Below are 24745 nucleotides of genomic sequence, written 5' to 3'. Positions count from 1 at the left end.
GTGTGGCTACTCAAGGCTGTAAGCCTAACACCCCCACTCTGAATATTCAAGACTTTAATTCTGAAGATCAATACTCTCAATAGAATTTTCTACTCTGAAAACCCTGGGAGTCTGATTAACTTTGAGTATTTGCTAAGGGCACACAGATGACCTGCAATTCAGCATGTTGCTGGGAAGTCAAGGCCATGGGGAGCCTAGGGGAGGGCAACAAGAGGAAGAGGAGACACAAGGATCCTGCTGTGCCCCTGGAAAAGGGACACAGCTTGGTGTGCCTTGGCAATACAGGAACTGGCTTGTGCTTCAGCTGTAATGTAACTTTTATGAGGAAAACATCTATTTTCCTCTCTATTTGCCCCTATATGGGGATCTCATCCCCAGTCAATGCTCAGCTGTGTCCAGTGAGTCTTTTCTTCCTTGCAGTCACTTCACAGGGGAAGGGGAAAGCTCTCAAGCAACAAGAATGCAAGATTATTTTAAGGGATGAGAAAATGTAATTGAAAAACCACATCAGTTGGCCAAGGTCTTAGAAGCATGTGGGTACATTGCTGTAACAGCTACCAGGAGGAAACACGCTGCATTTCAGGTGAACACTGATCTTTTAATGTAAGGTTGAGAATAATATTTATATACTGACTCACTATGATTTATGTTTCTGTATAAATCACACATGTACTTACCAAAAAAAAAAAAAAAAAAGTAAAAAGCAACTTCAGGATATTCATGGCTTCCAGAATTCTACATAAATCAACTGTTCCACAATCCCAACAGGCTTTAAGACAAACACATACTCTCATTTGTTATCAGGGATGTTCACCCATCCAGGCCATCAACAGAAGGAACGTGACAAGAACAGTGATGAGATGACCCTAGACAAAGCCCTACTGTGCTGAAGAGCCCCAAAGCTCCAGCAAAGCTCAACTCAAAAATCAGTATTCCCAGTGGGGTGGTTTGAGTAACTGGCTGAACTGGAGCCCTGGATCAGCACATGTGTGTAGCTTCAGGGAGCCTGGGATCTGAAAGCAAAGCCAGACCTGGCAGATTTAAAGTGCTGAGGCCTCTCCTGGCATTATCACCACGTTCAGCAGGGCAGTGTGAGACTCTGTGAGGGGCTGGATGGACCAGGAGTGAGAACAGAGAGGATGAGGAGAGCTCCATCCCCACCTTCAGCAGCACGGGGAAGACTGGAATGGATGGAGGTGGAGCTTGTAAAGTAAGTGCTGAAGATGCTTCAGCTTTAGCAAAAACTCCCAGTGATAACTTCCAAGTCATTTTAAAACTTCTCTTGGTTTTCCCACCAGGAATCAGTCCTTTAGCACAGTTTTCTACAGATGCAGAGGCCATGCACAAAATCTGGTTTCTGCTTCCCGTTCCCTCCAGCAAGATAAACAAATCAAGACTCAACACAGCAGATCCTCCAACAATACCTGAAAAGCCATCTGAGGATAGTCACAAAGCACTCAATGAGAAGACAAAAACTCCAGAATTCAAACACCAATTCCCAGAGGAGAGCAGTAACCCTGCATGGCCCCTGGACGTGCCCTGAGGAGACCATGCCTACCTGTAGCACTGATGGCCACATCCCTGCTGGTGCTGCAGGAGGCAGGTGCTGAGGGGCTCAGAGGAGCCAGGCTGAGCCAAGGTCCTCAAGGCCACGGCTGCAATGCCCACAAGTGGAGAGGAGAAGTTGAAAAGCACCGAAGCAGCCTGTGGGAGTGGGTCCTCCTGGCTGTGGGTGGCATTGATGATGAGGGGGTTGTGCTGACACGACAGCTCGTACGTCCCTGTCAGACAAGGCAAAGAAAGAAGTGACTCGTCCAGCTCCAGGGATTTGCTTTTGGTTTACATCTGCTCCCCCCACAGGCCAACAGACCAGCCTGGAAGGCTGATCCTGCAAGGGAGGGCAGGGGACAGCAGTGAGAGGTCACAGCTGTGGTGGTGGCTCCAGGTGTCCCTGCTGGTGTCACACCCAGAGGTTCTCACCCAAAGAGCGGTTCTGTCCATCGGTGTCAGTCAGCTGCACAGCAACCACCGGCTTGGGCTGCTGCCTTGGGACTGTGCCAGAGGAGGCCAGGAAGAGCAGCAGAGAGGTGGGCACTGCAGGTCTCTCAAAGCAAACCTAGGAAAGAAGGCAGGAGGCATTCTGAGATCAGACACACCAAATACAGCTTCTCAGAGCCCATACAGGTGAGACAGAGGAAGAGGGAGCAGTAGGACAGCAGGAGCAGGGATAAGGGGTCAGAGACCTTGCAGGGCTGCAAAGGTGGGGAGGAGGAAGGGAACCAAAACAGTCCTTTCCCTCTGAATTTCCCTTTTTCCTTTTACTAGCCTTCTCCTCACATATACAGTCCCACCTTGACCTAAATTTATAGCATCTTCACAGCATCCACATTTGCTACTCTTTAAACTGAGCAAGATAACCTCTTTCCTGCTCCCCCTTCACCAGGCTTGGTAGGAGCTCTGCCTACACAGAGCTGGCCAGGCAAGTGAGACACCCAGGGAAAACAGCTACCAGCCTTGCCACCAAAATATTTCTAATAAAAAAGCCCTCAAAAAAGACAAAAACCAAAACAAGCCCAAAGAATGCCCCCAAGTAGCCACTGCAACAGCAAACTGTCCATCAGCCAACACGTGGAAAGATTCGTGGGAAGAAGCCCTGCCTGCTAGGAGAGCCAGCAACTTGCTACTTGTCTACAACCCCGAAGGCAGCTGGAAGTAGCTGGGAAACACATGGCATCAATCATGGCAGAGCAGATGTTCTTTGGAAGAGGACAGAAATGTTTTTCTCCCCCACCCCAGTACCCCCCCTTTCCCCAGTGCTGAGATGTGTTTTGATCGAGATCCTCCCGATACAGGGTTTTTATGGAATGCTGGCGTGGAGGAAGCTCAGAAATTCAAGGCAAAGGTGTATTTGGAAAGAGGACAAGTCCTGGCTGGCCAGGCACAGCCCAAGGAGCAGACTGTGGGAATGGAGGGGACAAGCACACAATCTGTGATGGCAGCCTAGCCTCGGGGCGGTTGGTGCCACGTCAGGCATTGTTCACACACGGGAACAGGAGAAAACCTTGGGCTTCAGCCCGGGGCTCCCACCCTGCAGGGAGGTGCTCATCAGCAAAAGCCCCACTGGTGTCTCCTGCTCCCTTAGCCAGGGCTTGCTGGCTTACAGGGCTGCCTGGCTGCAAGGAGTGGACCAGAGGGCTCCAATGTTTATATTCGGTATATCCCCACTGTCTCCCCCGGTGAGATAAGGAAGGGAAGAAGGAAAAGAAACAGGAAAGCAAGAAGGGGGAAAAGAAAGAGAGAAGAGCCAGCAGTGCTCACAGACAAGGAGGCCCCCAGGACGGGGGGCTGTGAAGTCCCAAGGAGCTGGAGGATTTGAACCCAGCCTCCAAGTGTGGTTCCTCAGGGGAGGAGAGGCAGTTGGAGAAGTCAGGTGAGGCTTTCCCTGGACTCCACACCCTGAGGTGAAGAGTTCAGTCTTCCCCTTCCTACAGTGCATCTGCATGAGGGTGGAAGGTGCTGGCCCCAAGTTAGGCCAATAGAGCTGCCTTGATTAACATCCCAATCCTTTCCAATACATATTATGTGCTTGGTCACAGCAGGCTATCTTCTTAATTTTTCTCCCTCCCTCTCCCCCCTTATTTAATTTCCTGCATTACACATCCTGCCTTGCTTACAAGTGATTTTTATGTCTTTCCTCATCAGGTGTATTAAAAACTGAGAACAAAGCATGGCTGGAGATCTGCAAATTGTAACAATTCTCATGTGCAGACAGACCCAAGGGGCATGGCAGATGCTGTGTGCAGTGGCACAAACACACATACCTTTTGCCCCCAGCCTAATTACAGCAGGACAGTGAGCACAGTAAAACACTGGCAACTGGCTTTCCAGAGCAGTTGTGGATCCCTGGAAACACTCAAGATCTGATGGGGCTCTGAGCCACCTGGTCTAGTGGAAGGTGTCTCTGCTCATGGCAGTGGGGTTTGAACTAGAGGGCATTTAATCTTCTTTCCAACCCTAACCATTCCATCACCCTTTGACCCAGCCCTTCCTCTTGTTCACTGGTGCCACCTCTTCAGAAACACTGTAGGAAGCGATTCCTACCATCTGATGAGTTTTGTGCTGCAGCTCTAACCCAGGAGACACAGGTGCAACAGCTTGAAAATGGCCCTGGGAGCTGGTGGACACCAAACACCCCGTGCACATGGGTACACATGTGCATCAACAGCACCACTCCTGTCTGGGCAGGCAGCTGTGCTAGGCAAATTGTCCACAAAAAGCCATCTTTCCTAACCCAATATGTTACCAATCAGGCCAACTCTTAAAAAAAAAAAAAAAAAAAAAGAAAGAAAAAAAGGGTATATTTATTACTAGTCCATAAATAATTTTATGGGTGGAAAATAATAGCACTCCTAGAGAGAGCACAGAGAACCAGTAATGAAAGTCTTTAGTATAAACATCCATAGAGGAAGAGGACTGACCACAAGCTCCAATAAAACTGTAACATGTTTTAACCCCTGCTGAGAAGTGGAAAGCAAGCTTTCATCTAGGTAAGGCCAAGGGGGAAGATTACTGCTTTCTCCTCAGCAAAGGAGGAAAGGAGGCACGTTTGTCATTGCCAGAGATTGAAGCCACAAACTGGGTTGTGAGCACACAGACAAGGAAGAGAGGGAAAATTAGAAGGCTGAAGGAAGTTGTTTTGGAGAGACTGAAGACCTCAGAGCAGTACCCATGTTTGTTGACTGAGGTTTGATGATTCACAGAGTTGTCTGAGCATCTGGGGAAAAGAGGCCTTCTCTAGAGAACCTCGAACAAAACAGGGCGAGCTGCCCCTCGCAGTGCAGAGGGAGCAGCATGCCAGAGCTTGGCTTTCCAGCAACACCAGGCAGCAGCCACAAAACCTCTAAACTGTGCCTGTGGTCAGAAACCCAACGCTGTAAAAATCCCAGTGGCCTAACCCTCAGCCCCTCCTCTGTCCCTCTCCTCCTACCTGCTAGGACAGAGGGGTTGGACCCTCCCAGGGGCAGCCCCTGAACCCCTTTTGGGCTGCAGGACCAACATCATCCTGGGGCACAGAAGTGCCACCTCTGGTCTGGAATCTTCAGAAGGACCTGTGTGCCACAGCTGGCTGCTGTGGGCTTGGGGTGCTCAGCAGCACCCTGGGGTGCTCAGGACCCCTCAGGATGGCAGAGGATATCCAGCTTCCCTCTGCTGCTGGAACAAAGGCAACTAGGACTTCAAACACAGCCTGTGCCTGCCCTTTGGGGGTGTTAAAGCACAGCTTGACTGCAGGGGAGAGTCAGGAGCAGGTTGTTTCTCAGCCTCGAGGCATTTCTGTGGTATTTTGGTTCATGCACAGTCCTCCTCCTGGCAATCTGGATGGGTTTGCTGTTCACAGTGGGCATGGGGCAACTACGACACATCCAGACACAGGTATTTTGGGATTTACAAAGAGTGCAGTAGCATATGGAGTACTACAGGAGTAGTTTTAAAGGTTGCTGTAGCTCCTACAGGACAGAAAAGGATGGGTTTTGTCACCAGGGCTGGGTAAAGACAAACAAATCTTTTGTGCCTGACCATGCACCCTCACTTACCTTGAGCCAAACTCCCTCGTCGCCCAAAAGCATCTTCTCATTTGGGTCCTGAGCATTCTCCTGGCTGGGAGCACAGGGAAACCAAGCAGCCTGCAACAGGTCCCTTGGCACCTCATGAAGGTGGGATTTACATACCTGAAAGGAGAGGTTTATTTCATCCCAGAAGGTTGCAAGGAAAGGAGAAAAATAACACCTACAAAACTTCAAGGAAGATCGAGCAAGTGTTGAGAAGAACCCCAAGGTGGCTCTCAACATGAAGGCAGTGAGGATGTGGCTTCCTAAGGACATCCCACTGCCCGTACATGTGCACAGAAGACCTTTGCCATTTTGGAGTGCTGTAAATGTGTTGTTTAAGCATCTCATGGTGTCTGTGGGGCTGAGTAACAAACAATGAGCCGAGCTGTGGGCTGGTAGGTGAGACCATGGCATCCTGATTTTGGCTGGGCTCACGAGATACAAAGGTGGGATTCATTAGCCCCAATGACACTCTTCTGTTCCATTCAGTGCCCTGTGGCATCCCAGACATCCCCACAGGCCTGGCAGACAAAACCTGGGAGATACAGGTGTCATTGTGAAGGAACAGACACCTGAGCCCAAGGCACCTCATTAGATGTGTATCTGGGCAGTTTAATCATGCTGCAGGTCTCAAGAAGATCATTCCTCATATCAAATCAGTAGAAACACATGTGTAAAGGGCTAAATGTGATCTCTTTACATATTTCTTGCCTTTCTTCAGCTTGCTAGGAAAGAACATACACACCACGTTAACACCAATCAGGCAAAATCCCCTCCAGGCTCTGCTCCAAAGCCCATATGAAAGATGGGAATTCTCCCATTGATTTTTCCTTGGCTTCAGATCAGAGGGCTTGGGAGCAGTACAGATGCTGATGTGTGTGTGATTTCATCCTTTCAGGCCCTGACCTTATAAGGTATTAGACTGACAGGATTTTTTTTTTTTAGCCAACACTGGGACAAGTCACATGCTCCAAGTTGAGCATTTGGCTGGTGGGATGGGGTGGTCACTGTTCAGTGAAATGCATGGCTGGGGGAGGTGCTCCCTGCCAGGATGAAGCACCTCTCCATGAACTGCAGCTCCTGAACTCAGGGACTGATGCAAGAGGAGTGTGAGAAATGCCCAGGTCTTCCACTCAGTCCCTGGTTGGGAAGATAATAATCAATGAATGCTACCAGAGCTGATTTTGTTTGTGTCTTCCCCAGCACAGACTTTGTAACTTCTTTTTGTCCATGCCTTCACTCACCTTCACAACAGGCTCTCCAGTGACTATGGAAGCAGGGCAGGACTTTGGATCCTGTTGGGAAGCATAGGCTTTCACTGCCCACAGATCCACAAATCCCTCAGGAGTGTGGGGACCACAGTCCAGCATGCTGCTTGTCTTCTCAAAGGGCTCACACACACCATCCCCATCGTGAATGTAGCACAGGCTTGGCTCCCCTGCAGGGAGAACAGGGAAGAGCTGCTTACAAACCAGGCTCCAGCTACACATACCCCTCATTATAAGAGATTTATTTATTATTTATTAATTTATTATTTTAAATTTTATTTATTATTTATTTAATGTCTCATTAGCCTGGGGTTTTTCCCACCACAATACCCATGGATCACTCCAGCTGGAATTCCAGGTTCTGCTGTGATGAGGTGCATGGCCCTCTGCTCTAAGGAGCAGTGTGAATAAGGTCCAGTTTTGGCTCCTGCCTCAAAAGGAGTCAATCCATTTGGGCCTGTCTCAATCCAGTTGGACTCACCAACACAGTTGAAGCCTTTTTCCTTCTTACACTTCCTGGAACAGCCATCTCCATCCAGCAAGTCCCCATCATCACATTCCTCCTCCAGGCTCCTAAGAGGGCAACAGCCAGATGTATTATTACCACCTTTGACTCAACACCCACCCCTGTGCTCCTGCCCAGTCATGAGTGACTGGGCAGGAGCACAGCCCTTATCTTGGTTCTGTTTCCACAGAAGCAGTTCAAAAGGAAGAACCAGACATGGAATTAGATAGAGAAAACACCTTGCCAGGGGATAAAAAGAGGTTGAAGTCACAGCATTTGGGAGCAGACATGATTGTACTGTGACTTTGCTGTAAAACCTGAGGCAAGAACTCTGGGAGAATGGAAAAAATATAGGACCAAGCATCAGAAAGACCTGTTGCTGGAGAAAGCAAGTGTTGGAGAAGGCAGGAAATTCTGAAATGGGGCTGGGGTTTCAGTGGGAGCTGGAGAAGGAGGCAGGAGAAGGGAGAGACAGAAGGTTCCTCTCCCTTTCTCTTTCCTTAGCCTGCTAAGGAAACTGATTTCAAATGAAAGTGATCCTGAGTATCCTGGAAGCTGAAGTCTGAAAAAGCTCAAATAAGGAAATCTGAAATAATTATCTCCCAGGCAGAGCAGGTAAAGCATTGGGCTCTCTCAGTGTAGAGGTGGTGCATCCCTCATTATCTGGGGTTTCTGAGCAGAGAGTGAACAGCTCTCTAAAGACACTGCGTGGGACTGTGCTTGTTGCAGAGCCCTGAGCAAAAAGTTATACTGTCCACTTCCAAAGGCAGATCCTTTGGGCTGGACTCTGCAACAGTTTGCTGAGATGGGCCAGAATCCAGCTCTGAAGTCAAGAAGAGAGGATGTTCAGGTTGGACCTCTCAAGCAGACCACGCCTCTCAAAAAGACCATCTCCTATGCACATGGCATTTTACAAAACAGAAGCTCCACAGCTCAGTCTGCTGGAGGGATTTTGTGCAGCATCTTCAGCCATGTACCCGTGCATGGGGGGACCCACCTGCTGCTTCCCTTTGGGGCAGGATGACCTGACAGCCTAAAGAACCTCAGCTGAGAGCTTGTGGAGTTTTTCAACTTACGTGGCCACCTTCCCATCCCCACAGTAGGGTGTTCCGTGCACATGGACGAGCGGTGGGGAGGCTTCTCCTGAGGTTGTCCCAGAGACCACCTGCACCTGGTAGTGGTACACCTGCCCAGGAGTGACTTCCCTGCAGGACAGAGAGAACTTGAGGGAACAGCAACATCTGCAGCACTGAGATTTGCTCACCACAACTACAGACATCATGTGTGTACATCCATGCAGTACCACAATCTGACGTGTCTTCGTACTCTGCCAGAGGCAGAGCCTGTGGGAAGAGAGTCTCTTTCAGGTCATGCTGCTTATTTCCCAAGGGTCTCAGCTGGGGAGAAGTGGAATTAGCTTGAGTAATCATTTTACTCGTTGTATTGATGGGGGAAAAGAAATTTCATGGGTTGTATTGATGGGGAAAATGTTTCTGGGTTTAATCAGCTCCTCCTAGTTAACCTGGGCTGATGGACAAGGGTCGTGCTAGCCCCATGGGTCTGCCCCACCCTTGCTCAATGGCACTGGATGCAGTAATTCCCAGAGCAGAGGGACAGCAGGAAAAACAAAACAGAAGCAAAACCATCAGGGATTCAAAGGGAGAAGACACAAGGGGGTAATCAAACCCGACTCAGCCACCCTTCGGCCCAAGGCAGAGCAGCTCTGTGACTCACGTGTCGATGAACTGGCGCTGTCCCTGCAGGGGGGTGGCAGGGGACCCGTCTGCAAAGGGGGGGTCACGGAGCACCCGGTACTGGATCAGTCTGCAGGCAGAGCACAGGGAGCTGCGGGGCCTGGAGGTCAGCAGGGCTGTGTCTATCTCCATCCTCTCGTCAAAGGTGTAGATTTTAACTCCAGACATCTTTTTAGGGATATTGAGCTTCACAGTAAAGGGGACATCACAGAAGGTGTCCAGGGGGCCCAGGTGGATGGACTCCCCTTGCTCTGTCAGGATTTCAATGTCAGACAGCGCCTTGGGAGAGCCTGTGGAGAGGTACGTGGTCCAGAGGGTGAGGGAGTCGGGGTAGACGGGGTGCAGGAAGCGCAGCTCCAGGATGCAGCCGTGCGGCTGGGGGCACGGCACCGTCATGTTCATGTCGTACAGGTGCAGCTCCGGGCTCCAGGCCTGCAGGCTGGGCTCACACGGCTGATCCACGTCCGGAGGACCTGGGACAAGGAGGAAACTGGTGAATACCAGGGCACAGCTGGTGTCACAGGAGGCCCACAGGGGTAATCTTCCCTGTAGGTGCTTAAGCGCCTCCATGCTATAACTGCATACCCATATGGGTTTGCACCCACATGTCCTAGACCTGGTGGCACCTGCCATAACATCCTGGAACACAATAATCCCCACTGGTCTCCCAGCTCCTGGGTACTCACACATATGCACAAGGCTCAGCAGACCTGGTGACTCGCAGCCCTCTCAAATGGGAACAGTGCTACCTATGCTGCAGCTGTACACAGTGCAAAGACCTAAGGACTAGACACAGCTGAGGAATGTGAAGATTGCTCTGTAGCCTCACAGGTGCAGAAACTTTGCCAAGGGCACCTGAATGCTCCAAGCAGAGCAGAGACTGAAGCTTTGCACAAGCACAGTCTAGGACAGGTCATAGTCAGGAAGGGGCCAGATCCAAAGCAGGGAAGCAGGACCTGCTGCTTTTCCAGGCTGTTTTTCCATAAGATACTCCAGGACAGTAACCAAGCTAACCTCAGAACCCCAGCCTGCCTCCCCTGATGGTGGATATGCACTCAGGAAGAGAAATGGAGTGCTGGCCTTTCAGACCCAGAAAGGATCACTGGAATTTATCATTCTGTAGTAGAAATACCCTTGTCTTCATCAGCCACTGGAGCCATTTCTTAGTGCCCAGCACCAATTCAAAGCCTTCACCCATAAAAGACAAGTCCAAAAGTTTCTGAAACCCACAAACTCTCTCTTTTCATCACAACAAAAAAGCACTTGTGATAACTACAGACACACAGAACCACGTCCTCTGGCTCTGCATGGCTCAGCAGCAGCACATGCGCCTCACACAGCTCCCAGGATCAGCTCCCCTGGTCTTCTGCCTCTTCTACCCTCCTCTTGGAGGAGCTGAGGCAGCAAGAAAAGCTCAACAGCTCCTATGGCAACTGTGTGACCCTGAAAGTCACCACTGTGCCCACAAGGTGGGTCTCTAAACCAACATCTGGGTCTCAGCACAAGAGAAGTTGTAATGCTCAGCTGCTGTTGGCCTGGCTAGGGAGGAATGGACTCACCAGGGATTGGCATGGACTCAGTGGGACTCAGCACAGAGCTCCTCTTGCTCTCCGTGGACAAGACTACATTAAAGTCTGTGAATGTTCCTAAGGTTTTGAATGAGGTCCCAAGATCTGCATTTTAAGACTGATTTCAGTTAAGTGCTTTGGTCAGTATCTTTCAACAACACTGCAACAATGATTTGGGGTAATACTGGGGTGCCAGTCGGTTTGTCCAAAGCCATCTGGCCATTACCAGGTTTGTCCTGGGTGCCAAGAAGTCCTTCCTGCACCACAGAACCCTTGCAAAGGGAAGACAATTGAGATTTTCTAAAAAAAAAAAAAAAATAAAATCTTTTTTTTTGTACCAGAGAGATTCTGTCTGGGGACTCACAGACAGGAAAAGAGAGGAGACATTTACCTTCTGCTTCTTCTGGGGTCCAGTAGCCAGAGGAGTCACAGACGCGAGGGGAAGAGGCCTCGTGCACGTACTGACGGAAGGTGCCATCCTCAGCACAGCTGTCACACAGCGTGTCCTGCTCCCTGCTGACAGAGCACACACCCTGCCTTGCCTAAGGAGGACCAGCCAACCCCCAGCCACACGTGTCCAGGTGGCACCAGACAGGGAGCTGGAGAAGCAGAGCTCAGGTCTCAGACTCCCTGGGTATATCATCCTGCTTGCAATCGGCCTCCTCAAACACAGGGAAATACGAGCGCCCATGGGACAGGCTGGATTTATTCTTTTCTCTTCTCCATGCTCTCTGGGTAGTCTTGGATGAATGAATCCCATCCCTGCCAGTCAGAGCTAACAGACCCCACAGATCCCAAGGCAACGCCTCTGGACAAGAGTGGGCGCAAATAAGGCTCCCTCTGCTAAACCCAAAGTCAGGCTTTGGCTTCTAGCATTATTGTAATACAAACCAGTCACAATAATATCAATTGCCATGCTCTCCAGAAAAGATAAAGGCACTTTTCTATTATAAGGGCCAGCCCCAGCCACTTTCCTTGACCAGTTCTTCTCAGAGGGTTCAGGAGTGCCACAATGGATCAGCTCTTGAGACAGTTATGAGTGACAACTTGGGATGGCTCCAAAGGGCCTCCCTTCTAGACCCATGTTTTCCAGCTCCCAAATCACTTCTTTCCCCAACAAAGGAGTTTATTTGGATGACTCGAGGCTGCCCAGCACTCAGAGCCTTTCCTGTCTGTGGGGTGACATGCATGTGCTCTTGTTACTCCTGAGCAAAAAGGCCACTGTAGAGAGCACCTGTTCTTTGAAAAGTCAGCAAACACTGACCCAAGAGTGCCCCAGCTGCCATCAAACAGCATTTTCCTTTTAATTATAAAAGGCAGCTTTATGAAGCAGCTGCAAAACAAGTTCAAAAGCTCTTTATGTACGTGCTTAAGATCCCATAAGCAAAAAAAGCCCTACAAATAAAGTCTCACCACCTAAAACCTGGTGGGAAATGAAATATATCAGCAATAATGACTGCTGAATAGAGACACTATGGTGGTGTTTTCAGGTCTCAGTGGCTCCCTTAGTGGGGAGAAGACAGACATCCACCCAACACTCATGGCAGTGCACTCCTCAAGAGCCAAACAACTCTGGCTCCTTGGCATCATTTCTCTGGCTTGAAAAGTTTCCTGACTTACCCCCAGTTAGCTGCTCTGCGAGTCCATGACAGCGCTGGGAACGAAACCCAGCTCTTGTGGTTCGAGCTCCCTGCCTTAACCACAAGGCTGCATTTCCTCCTGGTAAATAGCTACTTTATACAATAAGTGCTAAATGAAGCTCATTTTTCATTCCCTGATTGCACTCTGGGGTTTTAGAGCTGGCTTTGCCTCCTGATGCTCTTTGGCTTCCCCTCCCGGCACCCCGAGAGCGGGAAGCTTGCAGGAGAGCCCATCTGCCAGGGGGCCAGGGCAGCAGCCTGGCTCTGGTGCCCGGGGGCTCTGCTGGAGACAGCAGGGTGGGAAGGGCACTGGGGGGTCCACACCACAAGAGATGCCTTGTCCCTTCCTGTGCACACCCAGGAGCAGGGCGAGCACACTGCCTCACCTCTCGTGGAGCACACCGCTGATGGGAGGCAGCCAGTAGATGCTGAGCGAGTCCCGAGTCTGCCCGGTGACCACGGGAGGGATGGGGATGGGCGCCGGCTTCCTGCTGTGGCCCCAGCGCTGGTACACCAGGTCCAGGTAGCAGTGCATGCGGGCCACCTGGTTGGGGGTGAAGCTGTTGGTGCAGTCATCGTCTGCGGATGAGAGAGGCCGGGCCGAGGGTTAGGGCAAGGCAACGCGTGCCCTCTGCTCCTGCCTAAACTTTCTCGGGGACTTCCAGGGAGGGCTGGGAGGCACCAGCGTGCGGCACTCTGCTGCCGGGGCTCTCTGGTGTCGTGTGTCCCCAAAGCCACAAGATGGCACTGCCTCAGCGGCTCCACGTCCCCGCAGCCGCCCGGCACCTGGGCAGTGCCACCGCCCGCACCGCACCGCACCGCAGGAGGGTCAGCCAGGGCCACGGAACTGCTCCTCCGGCTTCGCTCCTCCTGGCATGGCAGGAGAAACGCCATTCCCCTGCGGCATGCCTTGGGAACCAAGCCAAACGGGTTCAGGAGGTTAATAATTCACAATAATAATAGTAATAATAATAATGATAATAAAAATAGCTTCAGGACTGGAGAACAAAGGCACACACAGACATGAGCAGCCTTGGTGCATGTCCAGCGACCCACTGGCAGGAAGAGAGGGATGGATAGAAATAGCAGGAAGGAAGAAAGTGGTTAAGCAGCTACAGCAAGTCCTGCCTGACACATCCCAATCCACCAGGAGGGTCCCTGTTGGTTAGGGAGTGAGGTAAGGCAGTACTGATGGAAGTAGAAGGGAGGGAAACCCAAGTTTTATGGAAGGTGACACCTTGTGACTCCCAACAAGGATTACTGTTACCTGTGTAACTCATATAGTTGTTAAAGGGTGTTCCTGTGAAATGTGTCTGGCCACAGGTGTCATTGGTAGGGTCTGGATCCCGACAGAGTTTATTCTTTGGGGTGGGGGCAGTGTCAGCACAGAGGTCTCCTGTCTCCATGGATGGAGTGGTCTCCCTGCAGGGATCGTCACAAGACTCCCGCTCGCTCACTCCCTTGAAGACGTGGTAGAGCCCCAGGACGTGCCCCACTTCGTGGATCATGGTGTTGGTGTGGCCAGGCATGCCGTAGTAAGCAGGGTTGAGGACAACTCCACCTGGAATTGCAAGTACAGAGAGCATCATCCCAAGAAAGGGACAGTGGACATCTGTTATTACTCACCTGTGAGAGGTAAAACTCCTCTCATTTGTGCTTCCAGGCTACAGATGAGGGGCCAGATGGAGACCCAAAGATGGACACCCAAAGATGGACATATTCAGGATAGGAAGAGGCTCCTGTGCCCTCTTGGATTAGAACAGGGTGGGTGGTTTTTCTTCCCCTCCTACCACTCTATTCCCCCCTCAACATCTTCCATCATTTCAGCTACCGCTGCCCTCTGCATCTTTTTTGCACAGCTGTAATTCAGTGTCTGCTTTGGATCACACAGCTCCAAAGGAGGTTTGGAGCCAGAGCACCAAACCAAGCCATGCTGTACCTTTACAGGGATCATCTTTTGAAGCAGAGAACAAAAGTCCTTCCCGGGCCTAGACAGGTGTCTAAGGCAGGCCAGCTACCATGGCAGGTGAGGACAATGAGCAAAGTCCCAACACACTCAGCTGTGCTGACTAGAAGCCAGTTTCAGCAAAAATCCCCGTGGAGATTGAGGTGCACTACCTCCAGCCCCTGCTAAGAAATCACCCATGACTTACTGCTTCAACCTCCAAACCAGACTCTGTGGGGTAAACTAAAAGTCTCACAAGGTATTGTTCAAATCCACTAAGCTTCTACCACAAACCTGACCCAAATTCAGTGTATTTTAGAGTGGGATTTCCCAAGACGTAGCTTCTGAAGAGCTCTTCCTCCCCTTCAGAGGGGTCTGCATGTGAACAAGGGGCAAATGAACCCAACAAGATCCTCACAAATAGCACAAACCTGCTCCTCTTCACTGGGGTAGCCCAACCCCTGACTCAAGGGGACACAAGAGGCACCAAGCCATTTTGGTGCAGGTTCAGCTGTCAAAGATGTTGGAGCCTGGGCACAGATAAGTCCCCCAGAAACTGCCCCAGAGCTGCCACCTCATACTGAGAGCAGCAGCACAGAGCCGGACAGGACCCATGATCATCCTGCCCTAAACTGAACTGTGGCTGCAGGGCAAGTGGTTTTTCCTTTCTTGTGAGCCCATCTGTGATGGGAAGAACAAGGAACAAGGATACTGACAAAAGCCAGGTGGAACAAAGATTTCCCTTTGCTCAGTGCCAGCATCTCCAGCTCCTGACCCAAGATGCACACCCTGTGCTGATGGCTCTGTACCACCTCTGCTAGGAAACTGTCCACAGAAGGTGCTCAAGAACAAAAAAATTTGCTTCACCGGCCTCCTTTTATTCGCCTCCTTTAGTTTGTCCAAATTAAAATTTCTTTGGAATCTCTTCATTTTTCTCCTTGTTTTGAGGTTTTTCACTGACCATTTCCCCCCTTTTTCTCTTCTCATTTTCACGTTCCATCCACTTTTTCATGCTGCCTTACAGTGGAGGAGCAAGGGCTGGGAAGTATCAACAAGACAGGGGTGCTAAAAGCAGACCCCAGCATGTGCCCAGGCTGACTCCAGGCAACCCCTCCATGTCTCGGGAGGCTGTTTTTACACAACTACTTTTAACCCAGACAGCTTGGATGGCAGTGTGGTGAATAGTTGGCTCCAGCACAGCTTGCTCCCTCCTTTGCAGGGCCCTGGAGGATTTACTGTGCCAGCTACCTCACGGCAGAGCCTCTGCTACTGCATCTCTGCTGATGATCACTGCCCTGCCAGCAAAGTCAGAGCTGGCAGGTGGCCACAGTGTGATCCTGTCTCCAGCCACACAGGCTGCTTGAAATCTGCTTCTGGGTCAGCTCCGTGCACTACTGACTACCTCATGTCCTCGAGTACAGGGCATTCCTTCCAAGAGAGGGTTTTCTTCAGAGCACAGTGTCCCTGGCAAGACACCAGCAGGTCTGTGACTCCCATGGGGGAGCCATGCTGGGTGAACACTGAGCTGGGGGCTGGGAAGGGACCTTCAGAGACTCCCTGAGCAATTCTCCCAAGCCTTTCCAACAAGGGGTGAAGAAACGAGGGTGGCATCTTCTGTGGAACACCCTGCGTGTGTGGCCCATGGAAGGGCTGAGAGGCACCACTGACCTGTCAAGTGGCACCGTTTCTTAGCTCAAAATTCATGTTTATTGCTCTTCCTTCCCACAGTGTGGATCTTCTGTCCAGGGCTTGAGGCAAAGGATGGGTCACAAAGTAGCTGCATTCCCTTTCTTCCTAGTTGTGAGACAAGAGAGCAAAGGACTTTGCATCCCATCAGTCAGCTCTTGACCCTTTAGTTGCCTGGAGACGGACAAGAAGGCACAGAGGCTGAAAAATCCTTTTGGGACCTTCATGTTCTGTCCTGTCAACTCTTAGGTTTCTGGAAGCCATCACCCTCTCAATTACCACCCTAGTAAATGCTATAGATAGCAAAGGGCATCCCATTGATGGGAAACCCCGTGGGCACATAAAAGAAAAGCTGCTTCTCATTTCAATCAAAACAGGGCATGAGAGAAGAGAGAACAGAAAGAAAAGGCATCTCCACAGCCAAACCCAAGCCTGAGCAAGGCAGGGGGCTGCCTGCCCAAAGGTCTGAAAGGAGGAATGTGCACACAGAAAGAAAATAGTGTTCATAAACAAGTAAATGAGACGTGAAAGCCCTGCATGCATCCTGCAGCAGTAACCACAGGGAAAAGGGCTGAGCACCAGGGGCACAGGGCATCCTGGGACCAAGCAGCCCAGCCCTCCTCCCTGCAGAAATCCAATGCTCTTCCCATGTGGTGGAATAAATGGGATTCCAGTACAGGGGGACAGAAAACTGTCACAAGAGAGGGATGCCAAGGCCACAGTGCCCTGTCCCCTCCCCTCCTCTCTGCTGGCTTCCCCTATCCATTCCTCCCCCACACTCCACAAGGATGATCATATTTTTAGTACTCATTTTAACAACTAATTAAATGGCAGAATTAGAAACAGCCTGAGAACTCTGCCTTCCAGAACATCCCTATCCCTTCATTCCCTGTCCCCACTGCTCCCTGATGAGCTGGGAGTGCTCCCAGCTTTGGACCAGGAAGTTCTATTTCCCCTCTGCAGGATCCTGGCTGTGAAGGCAAGATGTGTTCATAACATCCCAACAGGACCACCCTCCCCTCTCTCTCCACTGCAGATCAAGCATTCCCTTCTCACCTCTGCCTCCTCCTGCCCTGGGCAAAGGGCTAAACTGGGCTTTCAGTGCCTGAGAATCTGCTCAAGGAGGTTCACAAGGTCAGCATTTACACAACAAAGCTAAAAACTTCCATATCCCTGTTATATTAGCGGGGTCCAGTACTGCAAGGCAGGTGAACCAGAGCCTTCTTTGGACTTGCTCACCCAGCCAAGTCCAGGCAGCTGGAAAGATTCAGGTCTGGCCTCAACACCTTGTCTCTCCAAGCCAGACCTACCAGCTGCAGAGCTGGTAATGCCTCCAAGGCCAAGCCCCCACTCTGATCAAGCAACAAGAGATGTCCAGCCCATCAGATTTGTGCTGGTGTGGACTGTGCTTCTCCTTGACTCACACAGCCCTGGAAGCTCCTGCTCCCAGGACATTCTCTGCTACTACTAGCCAGGATCTATGGCAATGTTGAAGGACTCCTGCCCATGCCAGTCCCAAAAAGCCAACCTGTTCCTAGGTCAGGGCTATCCCAGAGGACATTCCCAAGTAACCACAGGACCTTTAAACAGCAAACCACAAAGCTGAACCTGCATTGCAGGGCCAGTCTTCCCCAAACACTGAGTCAGAGCAATTAATGGAACAAATGCATGACAGTTAGTCAGACAGGAAGATGCCATTGCCTAAGGTACCTCAGATGGGAGGGCTGGCCCTCCTTCAGGATCCACTGACCTCTGCCAGATATATGAGCTGGCCTCAGCTTATATAACTACAGAAAGTATTTATAACATCAAATGTTCACCATTCCCTTGCCTTTCGACCACGTTTATGCAGTTCACATGCAGCTACACATGAAGTTCAAAGCATCTGCATTATTACATTACTGGGTTTTTTGAACAAGGCTTTCCACCACAGAAAGTTAAGGATTTTTTTTTTTTTTGAAAGGAAGTTCTTCGACTCCTTCTGCTTTGTAGTTAAAAATATTTACTTCTAAGGTTCTCAGAAAACTCATTCCAGACTCCAAGAAATCTGAATTTGTGAGGAACTCACTGTGATTATGGTGGAAAGACTGAGACAGACAGTATAGTCACAGGGAGTGGTGCAAACAGACCTGAGACCTACCTCTGCTGCATGCTGGCAGCAAGCTGTCTTTCTCTGGGAGCTCCACAGCAGCTGAAACGTGGTCTACAGAAATTTCATAGACCACTTCAGCCTCTCCAAGCCAGTAATTGTCTTTTATGCTTCATTGCAAGTAGTTGCTGTTGGCTGTATTATTGGTAAACTATCCCCAAGCCTTCAGAAAGGTTGCCAGAAAATTAAATTTCCTCAGGAAAAAAGTCTGGAGAAGAGCATTAGAACTGTAGGTAACCAGCATATGAATGGTCATGCAACTTCTGGTAGCCCCAAAGAAGCATTGTGAAGAGAAGGGGAGGAAAAACAAAGTTCACTGAAGACTTCCAGAAGGTGATGATACCAACAGGGAGGTGAGGTTTACCCTCCTGAAAAACACACTCAAAGATCATGAAAAAATGGTTTACAGGGAGATTAAAATCCAGGTGGCAGATTAAACGACTTCTAGAGATGGAGATGATGGAAAACAATAAATCTAGTGATCTTTGGACTGTGGCAAAGTATTAAAATAGCAGAAGGGAAGGCAGCTGGAGAAGGAAGTCTCATGATGCTTCTCCTGAAAACATCTAAGAAGGTGCAGTTCAGAGAAACAAACAGCAAAATCTGACCAAGACTCTCTGCAGACAAGAGGCAGTTTGGCTTCTCAGAGAAGCCAAGAAACCAATTTGATTGATGCAGAGAACTAAAGCACGGAGGGTCTGTATGTGTGCAGGGAAAAATCAGCATGGCGCTTCTGCTCCACGGGAGCAGACAGTGGGATGAGGGGTGCAGGTCTTGTGTGCTGACCCTAATATTTTAAGGTCAGGATAGACAGGAGATTAGCAAGATTTAGCACAAGGAAAGGAGTCTGTCTTTTTGTAGACAGACCCCTCTCTTGTGTACAGACCTGTCTCCACCCCTGGCCATAGCTAGGTCCTTAAGCTCAGGAATTTTTCTCAAACTGCCATTAACTCCTCCCAAGGCTTTTCCTTCTCTTTACTCACTGATTTCCTTTCACATCTACTCAGCTCTCTTGTGAGAGCTTTTCTCAAAAGCCACACATTCATGGCCTCCTCAGCCCCAAGTTTCTTCTGTGTGGGACAATAATATACATTGTGCATGGTACAAAGCAAATGATGATGTGCTGAAGCTCACTGTTTAAGGAGAACAGAGTCCACCACCTGCCCTCCCCAGCTCTTTAAATCTAAAACCAAGGACAGCCTTGAACCAAAGTCTTCAGTTCATGCCAGAGACTCAAAGAAGTTCACATCCAGCTTCATACTTCACAGCTCTGGCAGCAGAGTCAAGACAACACCCCTTTTCCCCTGAACCTCCACGCTAAAGCCCTTGATCAGGCATTTCCAGATGGGGCCATTTCTCATGTCCCTGGCTGGACACAAGCTCAGAGACTGGAGCTAAATGCAGACTTTTGATGAGACCAGTCACCCCAATTCCCCCTCTGTACAACGGCTTGCAGGCCATTGGGAGAGGTCTGAGGGGAACGTGTGTGGCTGAAGCACTTGCTGCAGTCAGATGATCGTCAAGCTGAGCCTTGGAAGTGATTTCTGGAAGCTGAAAGAATAAATTTCATGGAGATTTGCCTTCCTCAACAAGCAGCTGTAGCAATATGCTATTGAAAAAACAGCCCTGAAACTCATTGAGGGAGGGAAACTGGCACAAAGGAACTTTGAAACAGGTCTTTAACAGCAGCATAAAACTTTTCAGGGTTGAACATCACGCACTTGTAAAAGCAGAAGGTCTAGGTCTGCTGTGCAGGTGTCAGGAGTAATTATTTCCAGTTACTTATTGAGAAACACTTTAGACATTTTGACTGCAAAGTGTAAAGGGCTTTGCCAGAAAACTCCAACAACTGAAGAGGTGGTAGGAGAGGCAGGAAAAAGAGAAATAACAGAAATAGCAGAAAATGCACAAAACAACCACATTCTAGGGAACCAGTAGCCGTTTTGGCTGTTTTGCAGCCTATGAGGACTGATGACCTTAAGGGTCTGCCCTGAATCCTCTGAGGCCAAGGAGAACCTTGCCTCCAGCAGGTAGCAGGCCAAGTTATAAAAGCATGGTAAAATTTGATAGTTATCCTCACACTTGCAGCTGGATTCGGAAGTGGCCAGTTCTGGCTGCTGTCTGGGCAGCCCTGGAGTTGCTGAAATCTGCCATCTCAGCTCTGAAAACATTGACACTTCTGGTTTGTATCTGTTGCTGCAGAGTGAGGTTCACTGTCTCCAGAATACTAAACGATAGACCTGGAAGGTCCAGAAGAAACCAAATGTGAGTCTAGAACTTTCTCCAGAGCTTGCACTTATGGTAAACCTGTAGTCCAACTACCTCCATCATCAAAAGTTTCTTATAACAATATTGAAGCCTCTTGTCAGTGGGTAATCTCACAACCTTACCCACATGGATTCAGGGAACAGGAAGCTCTTTTCCTTACAGCAGCAGCTGTTGGAACACCCATCCCTGTTATTGTGACCTTCGTATGAAACATCCTCAACATTGAGGCACAGCACATCCACCTCTATTTGCCAAGAGGAAGAGAGAGGAAAACCAATAATTCTGAGACCCCAGGAATGGGATAAATTACTTACCCAGGTGACTAAGGGCCTCTTTGTCCCACGGCCAAGTGGCAGCACCAGCCAACTCTTCCCTCACCGAACTGGCAAAGTAAATATTGAGGAAATGGGTGCTGTTCAGCTTCAGAGCCTCCTTCAGCTCCTTCACACTCATGTAAGCCCTGAAAGGTCAAAAGAGAGGAAATATTCATCACACATTCCAAATAGAGTGAGGAGAAAAATGGGAGCCACCCATAGACATCCTACAAAGGAGCACTGATGTTCAGGCCGGCTGCCTGCTGGAATTCTGCATTGTGCAGGATGCCTCCCAGACCCAAGCTGGCACCTGTGCCAACTCGGGCTGGTTTGATAGTGCCAAGTGCCTCCTGCAAACTGACACCAGGAACCTGGGAAGGTGAGTTTTGTTTCCCTGGGAAATGGGGCAGTGTGGGTGTTCAGGGGCCTGTGGTGCTGAGTGGCCGGCTGTCTGCTGCGGTTCTGAAAACCACAAAGCCCAGAGCTCCAGGCACACTGCAGCTGCAAAAGGCATCCCAAGGGGAACACAGAATTGCCAAAACATGGCTTTCTCCACAGCTTTCTCCTTGGAACCAGCCTTAGCCCAGGGCTGCTTTTACTGCTCTACCTAGGGTTAGGGTTATGCCTAGGGTTAGGGTTTTGAAAACCACAAAGCCCAGAGCTCCTTTTGCAGCTCCAGTACACTGCAGCTGCAAAAGCTGTGCCAAGGGGAGCACAAAACAGGATGCCTCCTTGACCCAAGCTGCCACCAGTACCAACTCGGGCTGCTTTGACAGTGCCAAGTGCCTCCTGCAATCTGCCATCAGGATCTGGGGCTGGTGAGTTTGGATTCACAGGGAAAAGTGCCTGGACCAGACCTGGAGACATCCTCAACTCTGTAAACAAGAGCGTGTTAAAGCACTGAAATATTCAACATTTCCACAGCATGTCCCATGACACTGCAAATTCTGCTCTGTAAGGTGCAAGTTCACATAGTGAGGGTTTGGATGGGGGTGGAAGGCACTCATGCAAGCCTGAAGGAGTTTTGCTCATTACCATAACTTTGTTGGTGAGTTCTACTCCCAGACAAGGCTTTCCAACCATGGTGACAAAAGAAGCTCCACAAAATTTGATAATAAATAATAAAATATGATAAAACAGGAGAAGAAAATATGAGAGGAGGAAGGAAATGCAGAAGTTGGTCCTGCTAGGGAAAAGAGAGGGGGTTTGGCATCAGAAAAGTGGAATTTGAGTTGGAAGGAGAGAAGAATTAATCCAACTGCTTCTAACAAGGGTTTTCAGGGGTTGCCCCTGATACGGGGCAAGACAGGAATGGACATCACACCTTACTGCTGGGAGCAGAGAGGGTTTGTCAGCTGGGGCTGAGAAGCATTTTCTCCAGCTTCTCTAGTCTATCTGGACTTCCATTCCATCCTTTTCCCCAGGAAAACCAGTATGCCAGAGATGGCAGTATGTGGTAAAAACAAGGGTGTCCCAGCAGTGCTCAGGTACATCTCTCACCAAAAGACATCCCAGGGAATTGCACAAGGAAGAGTATGAGCAAAAGGTATCTTGGAACATGCTCAAAAAAAAAAAAAAAAAAAAAAAAAAAAAAAAAAAAAAATTAAAAAAAATTGCTTGCAGCTCTGCTCAAAATGGACCTTGGAGAAGACTGCCCCTCTACTCATGATCTGGATCTTTCAGACGAGGTTTGGGATGCATACAGGAGCCAGCAGAGGAAAAAACAAGATTTCCCAAAATAAGCTTAATGAGAAGAGGGTAATCTCTGGAGCCAGATTCATCAAAGGGCAAGTTTAGAGGGGAAAGTCTCCTGACAACACTGCTGGCTGTCTCTCCTCCTGTCTTCAGAGCTGGGAATAAAGAGTTGAAAAAACACTGGAATGTGATATCCAAGACATCCATTTCTAAAGGCCACAGGAAGGTAATGGGCTAGGAGAGGTGGGTAGCAGTCAGGAAATTTAGGTTTCACTCTTCCCTCTCTGTGAGTGTTTCTGCACAGGTCAAAAGACTGTATCTCATTCACCAGAACATCAACAGTCCCAGCATTGGTCTTTAGGGAGTTCATGTCCTCAGCTATGTGAAACAATCAAAGTCTAACCTAATATCAGCAATAATAATTCCAATAATAATAGCAATGGAATTATAAGGTCTTGGACTGTGCTGCAAATGCCAGGTACCCTTTTACATGTACTTCAATGATCCTTGTGGGTCTCTTACATCTTAGGATATTCTATGATTCTATAAATTAAGTACTACCATTTCCACCATCTGTGCCGTTAACCTCATGGGCTGAGACAGGCATAGGACAGGGAGCAGACATTGTCTCCACATTTCTATGACTTTTCTCTAAGTCTTCAAAATTGAAGACCCTGACCCACAGTTTGTGAAGCCATTCATTTAAGAGATTCTGAGCAAGAAAAAAAAAACAACTCATGGAAAGGCTTTAAATACATCACTGTGGAACGATGATGGAAACACACCATTGTGGAAATATGTCATAAGAATGACTAAACCTGCAGTATGAGGCCAACAGCAACATTAAGGTGGCGGAAAGCATTTCACTTATTCCCATGCTTCCAGGAGCAACTGGCATCTTTGAGCTGTGTGGACAGATTATGAAGGGAGCACAGCTGTTTCTTTACACTGGGCTCACCATGAAGGAACACCAGCTCTGTTTGAACAAGCTGCTTCTAGTGGTGTCCTTTAGCAGTGATGCCCATTAGTGCATTCCTCACTACATGGGATGACAGGAGGATGGAGCTGAGGATGGGCTAAGGGGAAAAAGGTACGTTCTCATGTGAGATGTGAAGTGAGAAAGGAAACCCTTTTCCTTTCTTGTTTGAAATGGAAAGATCCCTAGTCAAGCTGTTACACCAACAGGCTTGTTTAGAAAGAAAGAGGTTGCTACAGCAAATTGAAGAGAAGGAGAAAAAAATGAAAAAAAAAAAAAGGATTCCAGAAATAAACTAGAGCAGGGTGGCATGTGGAACAGAGCTGGGAAAACCCAAGGGCTATTTCCCTGGACCTGAAACAGCAGAGGCTTTCAAAAGCCACTGCTGACTTGGGAGGTGTCAGATAATCAGAGTCTTCTGACTGCCTCTCTCCTACAAGTCAGCCCCCAAAGACCATCCCAGGCTGGAGGCATCTCACCCATCTTCCCAGGAGCTCTGAAGATTCAGTTACTTCTGACAAATCTTGGCTGGGCGATGTGGAGAGATGAGATGACCAGCTTGTCTTCACCAGGCCCCAAGCTCTCCCACCACAAAGCAGCATTCCCAGAACACTTTCCCCAGCCACATCAGCTTGTGGAGAGAAAACTCTCCCAACCGGAAAGGACAAATTAGGAGAACTTGATCCCTTCTCTGTGATGTCTCGCCTGAGCATCCCAGACACGCGCCACGCTGACGCCACCCCTCCAACCCAACCAAGACGGGAGCAGGCCGGGAGGAATAGATAGTGAGAAGAATAAACAAACCTGAAGGACATACTTGTGGCATGACTCGGAAGGGATGGAAGCAAAAATTTCATAGAAATAGAGCATAAGGGTGGGGGGAGGGGGTAGGAGAAAGTCTCCTTCACTCATCAAAGCTGCTCGGGGGACACAGACTTAAAAATAGCATCAATTCCTGACCTATGATATCTCGGAAAAATAGCCCCAAACCCTTCCAGGCTGTCCAAATTCCAAGAGCCGACGTCAGCCCTATTCAGAGGGATATTCCTGCAGTCCCTCTTCTGGAGACATGATGTTTTTCTGGCTGTCGCCTGCCATTCCCTTGACATTAGCAACATTTTTTGTCAAAGCTTAATTATAAATAACTGTAATTTCCCCCATTGAGAGATCTGGATGGTTCAGGGATGTCTAAGGGTCAGAGGGAGCAGTTCCAGCACTGAGAGCTGTTCAGATGGGTTGGATAGGCAAGGAGAAGAAAGGACCCTAATTTCACCTGCTATGGCACAGAAAGCATAAATATCCTGCTAACATCCCCAAAGATGTGAGCAGAACAATTCTAGAATGGGCAACCCCAATTCCCCTCAAACTACA

At 49.3% G+C, this 24745-nt stretch overlaps 1 protein-coding gene across 1 annotated transcript in view; it reads right to left on the bottom strand.

Annotated features, from left to right (window-relative positions):
* The window catches only part of PAPPA2 (pappalysin 2), a gene marked incomplete at both ends in the record, with an annotated part of 88531 nt that overhangs the window by 38579 nt on the left and 25207 nt on the right, over window positions 1–24745 (bottom strand). The window contains 11 exons of the mRNA XM_084211434.1: window positions 1559–1781; window positions 1981–2116; window positions 5592–5726; window positions 6851–7044; window positions 7356–7447; window positions 8456–8584; window positions 9114–9606; window positions 11093–11214; window positions 12728–12920; window positions 13609–13902; window positions 20704–20849. Of these exons, the coding sequence (XP_084067560.1) occupies window positions 1559–1781; window positions 1981–2116; window positions 5592–5726; window positions 6851–7044; window positions 7356–7447; window positions 8456–8584; window positions 9114–9606; window positions 11093–11214; window positions 12728–12920; window positions 13609–13902; window positions 20704–20849 (2157 nt within the window). The remainder of the gene's footprint in view (window positions 1–1558; window positions 1782–1980; window positions 2117–5591; window positions 5727–6850; window positions 7045–7355; window positions 7448–8455; window positions 8585–9113; window positions 9607–11092; window positions 11215–12727; window positions 12921–13608; window positions 13903–20703; window positions 20850–24745) is intronic.

Source organism: Fringilla coelebs (assembly GCF_963513975.1).
Source record: "Fringilla coelebs genome assembly, chromosome: 9".
Taxonomy (NCBI): Eukaryota; Metazoa; Chordata; class Aves; order Passeriformes; family Fringillidae; genus Fringilla; species Fringilla coelebs.
Note: the sequence above shows the minus strand (reverse complement) of the source record. Positions and strands in the feature narration are given on the sequence as shown.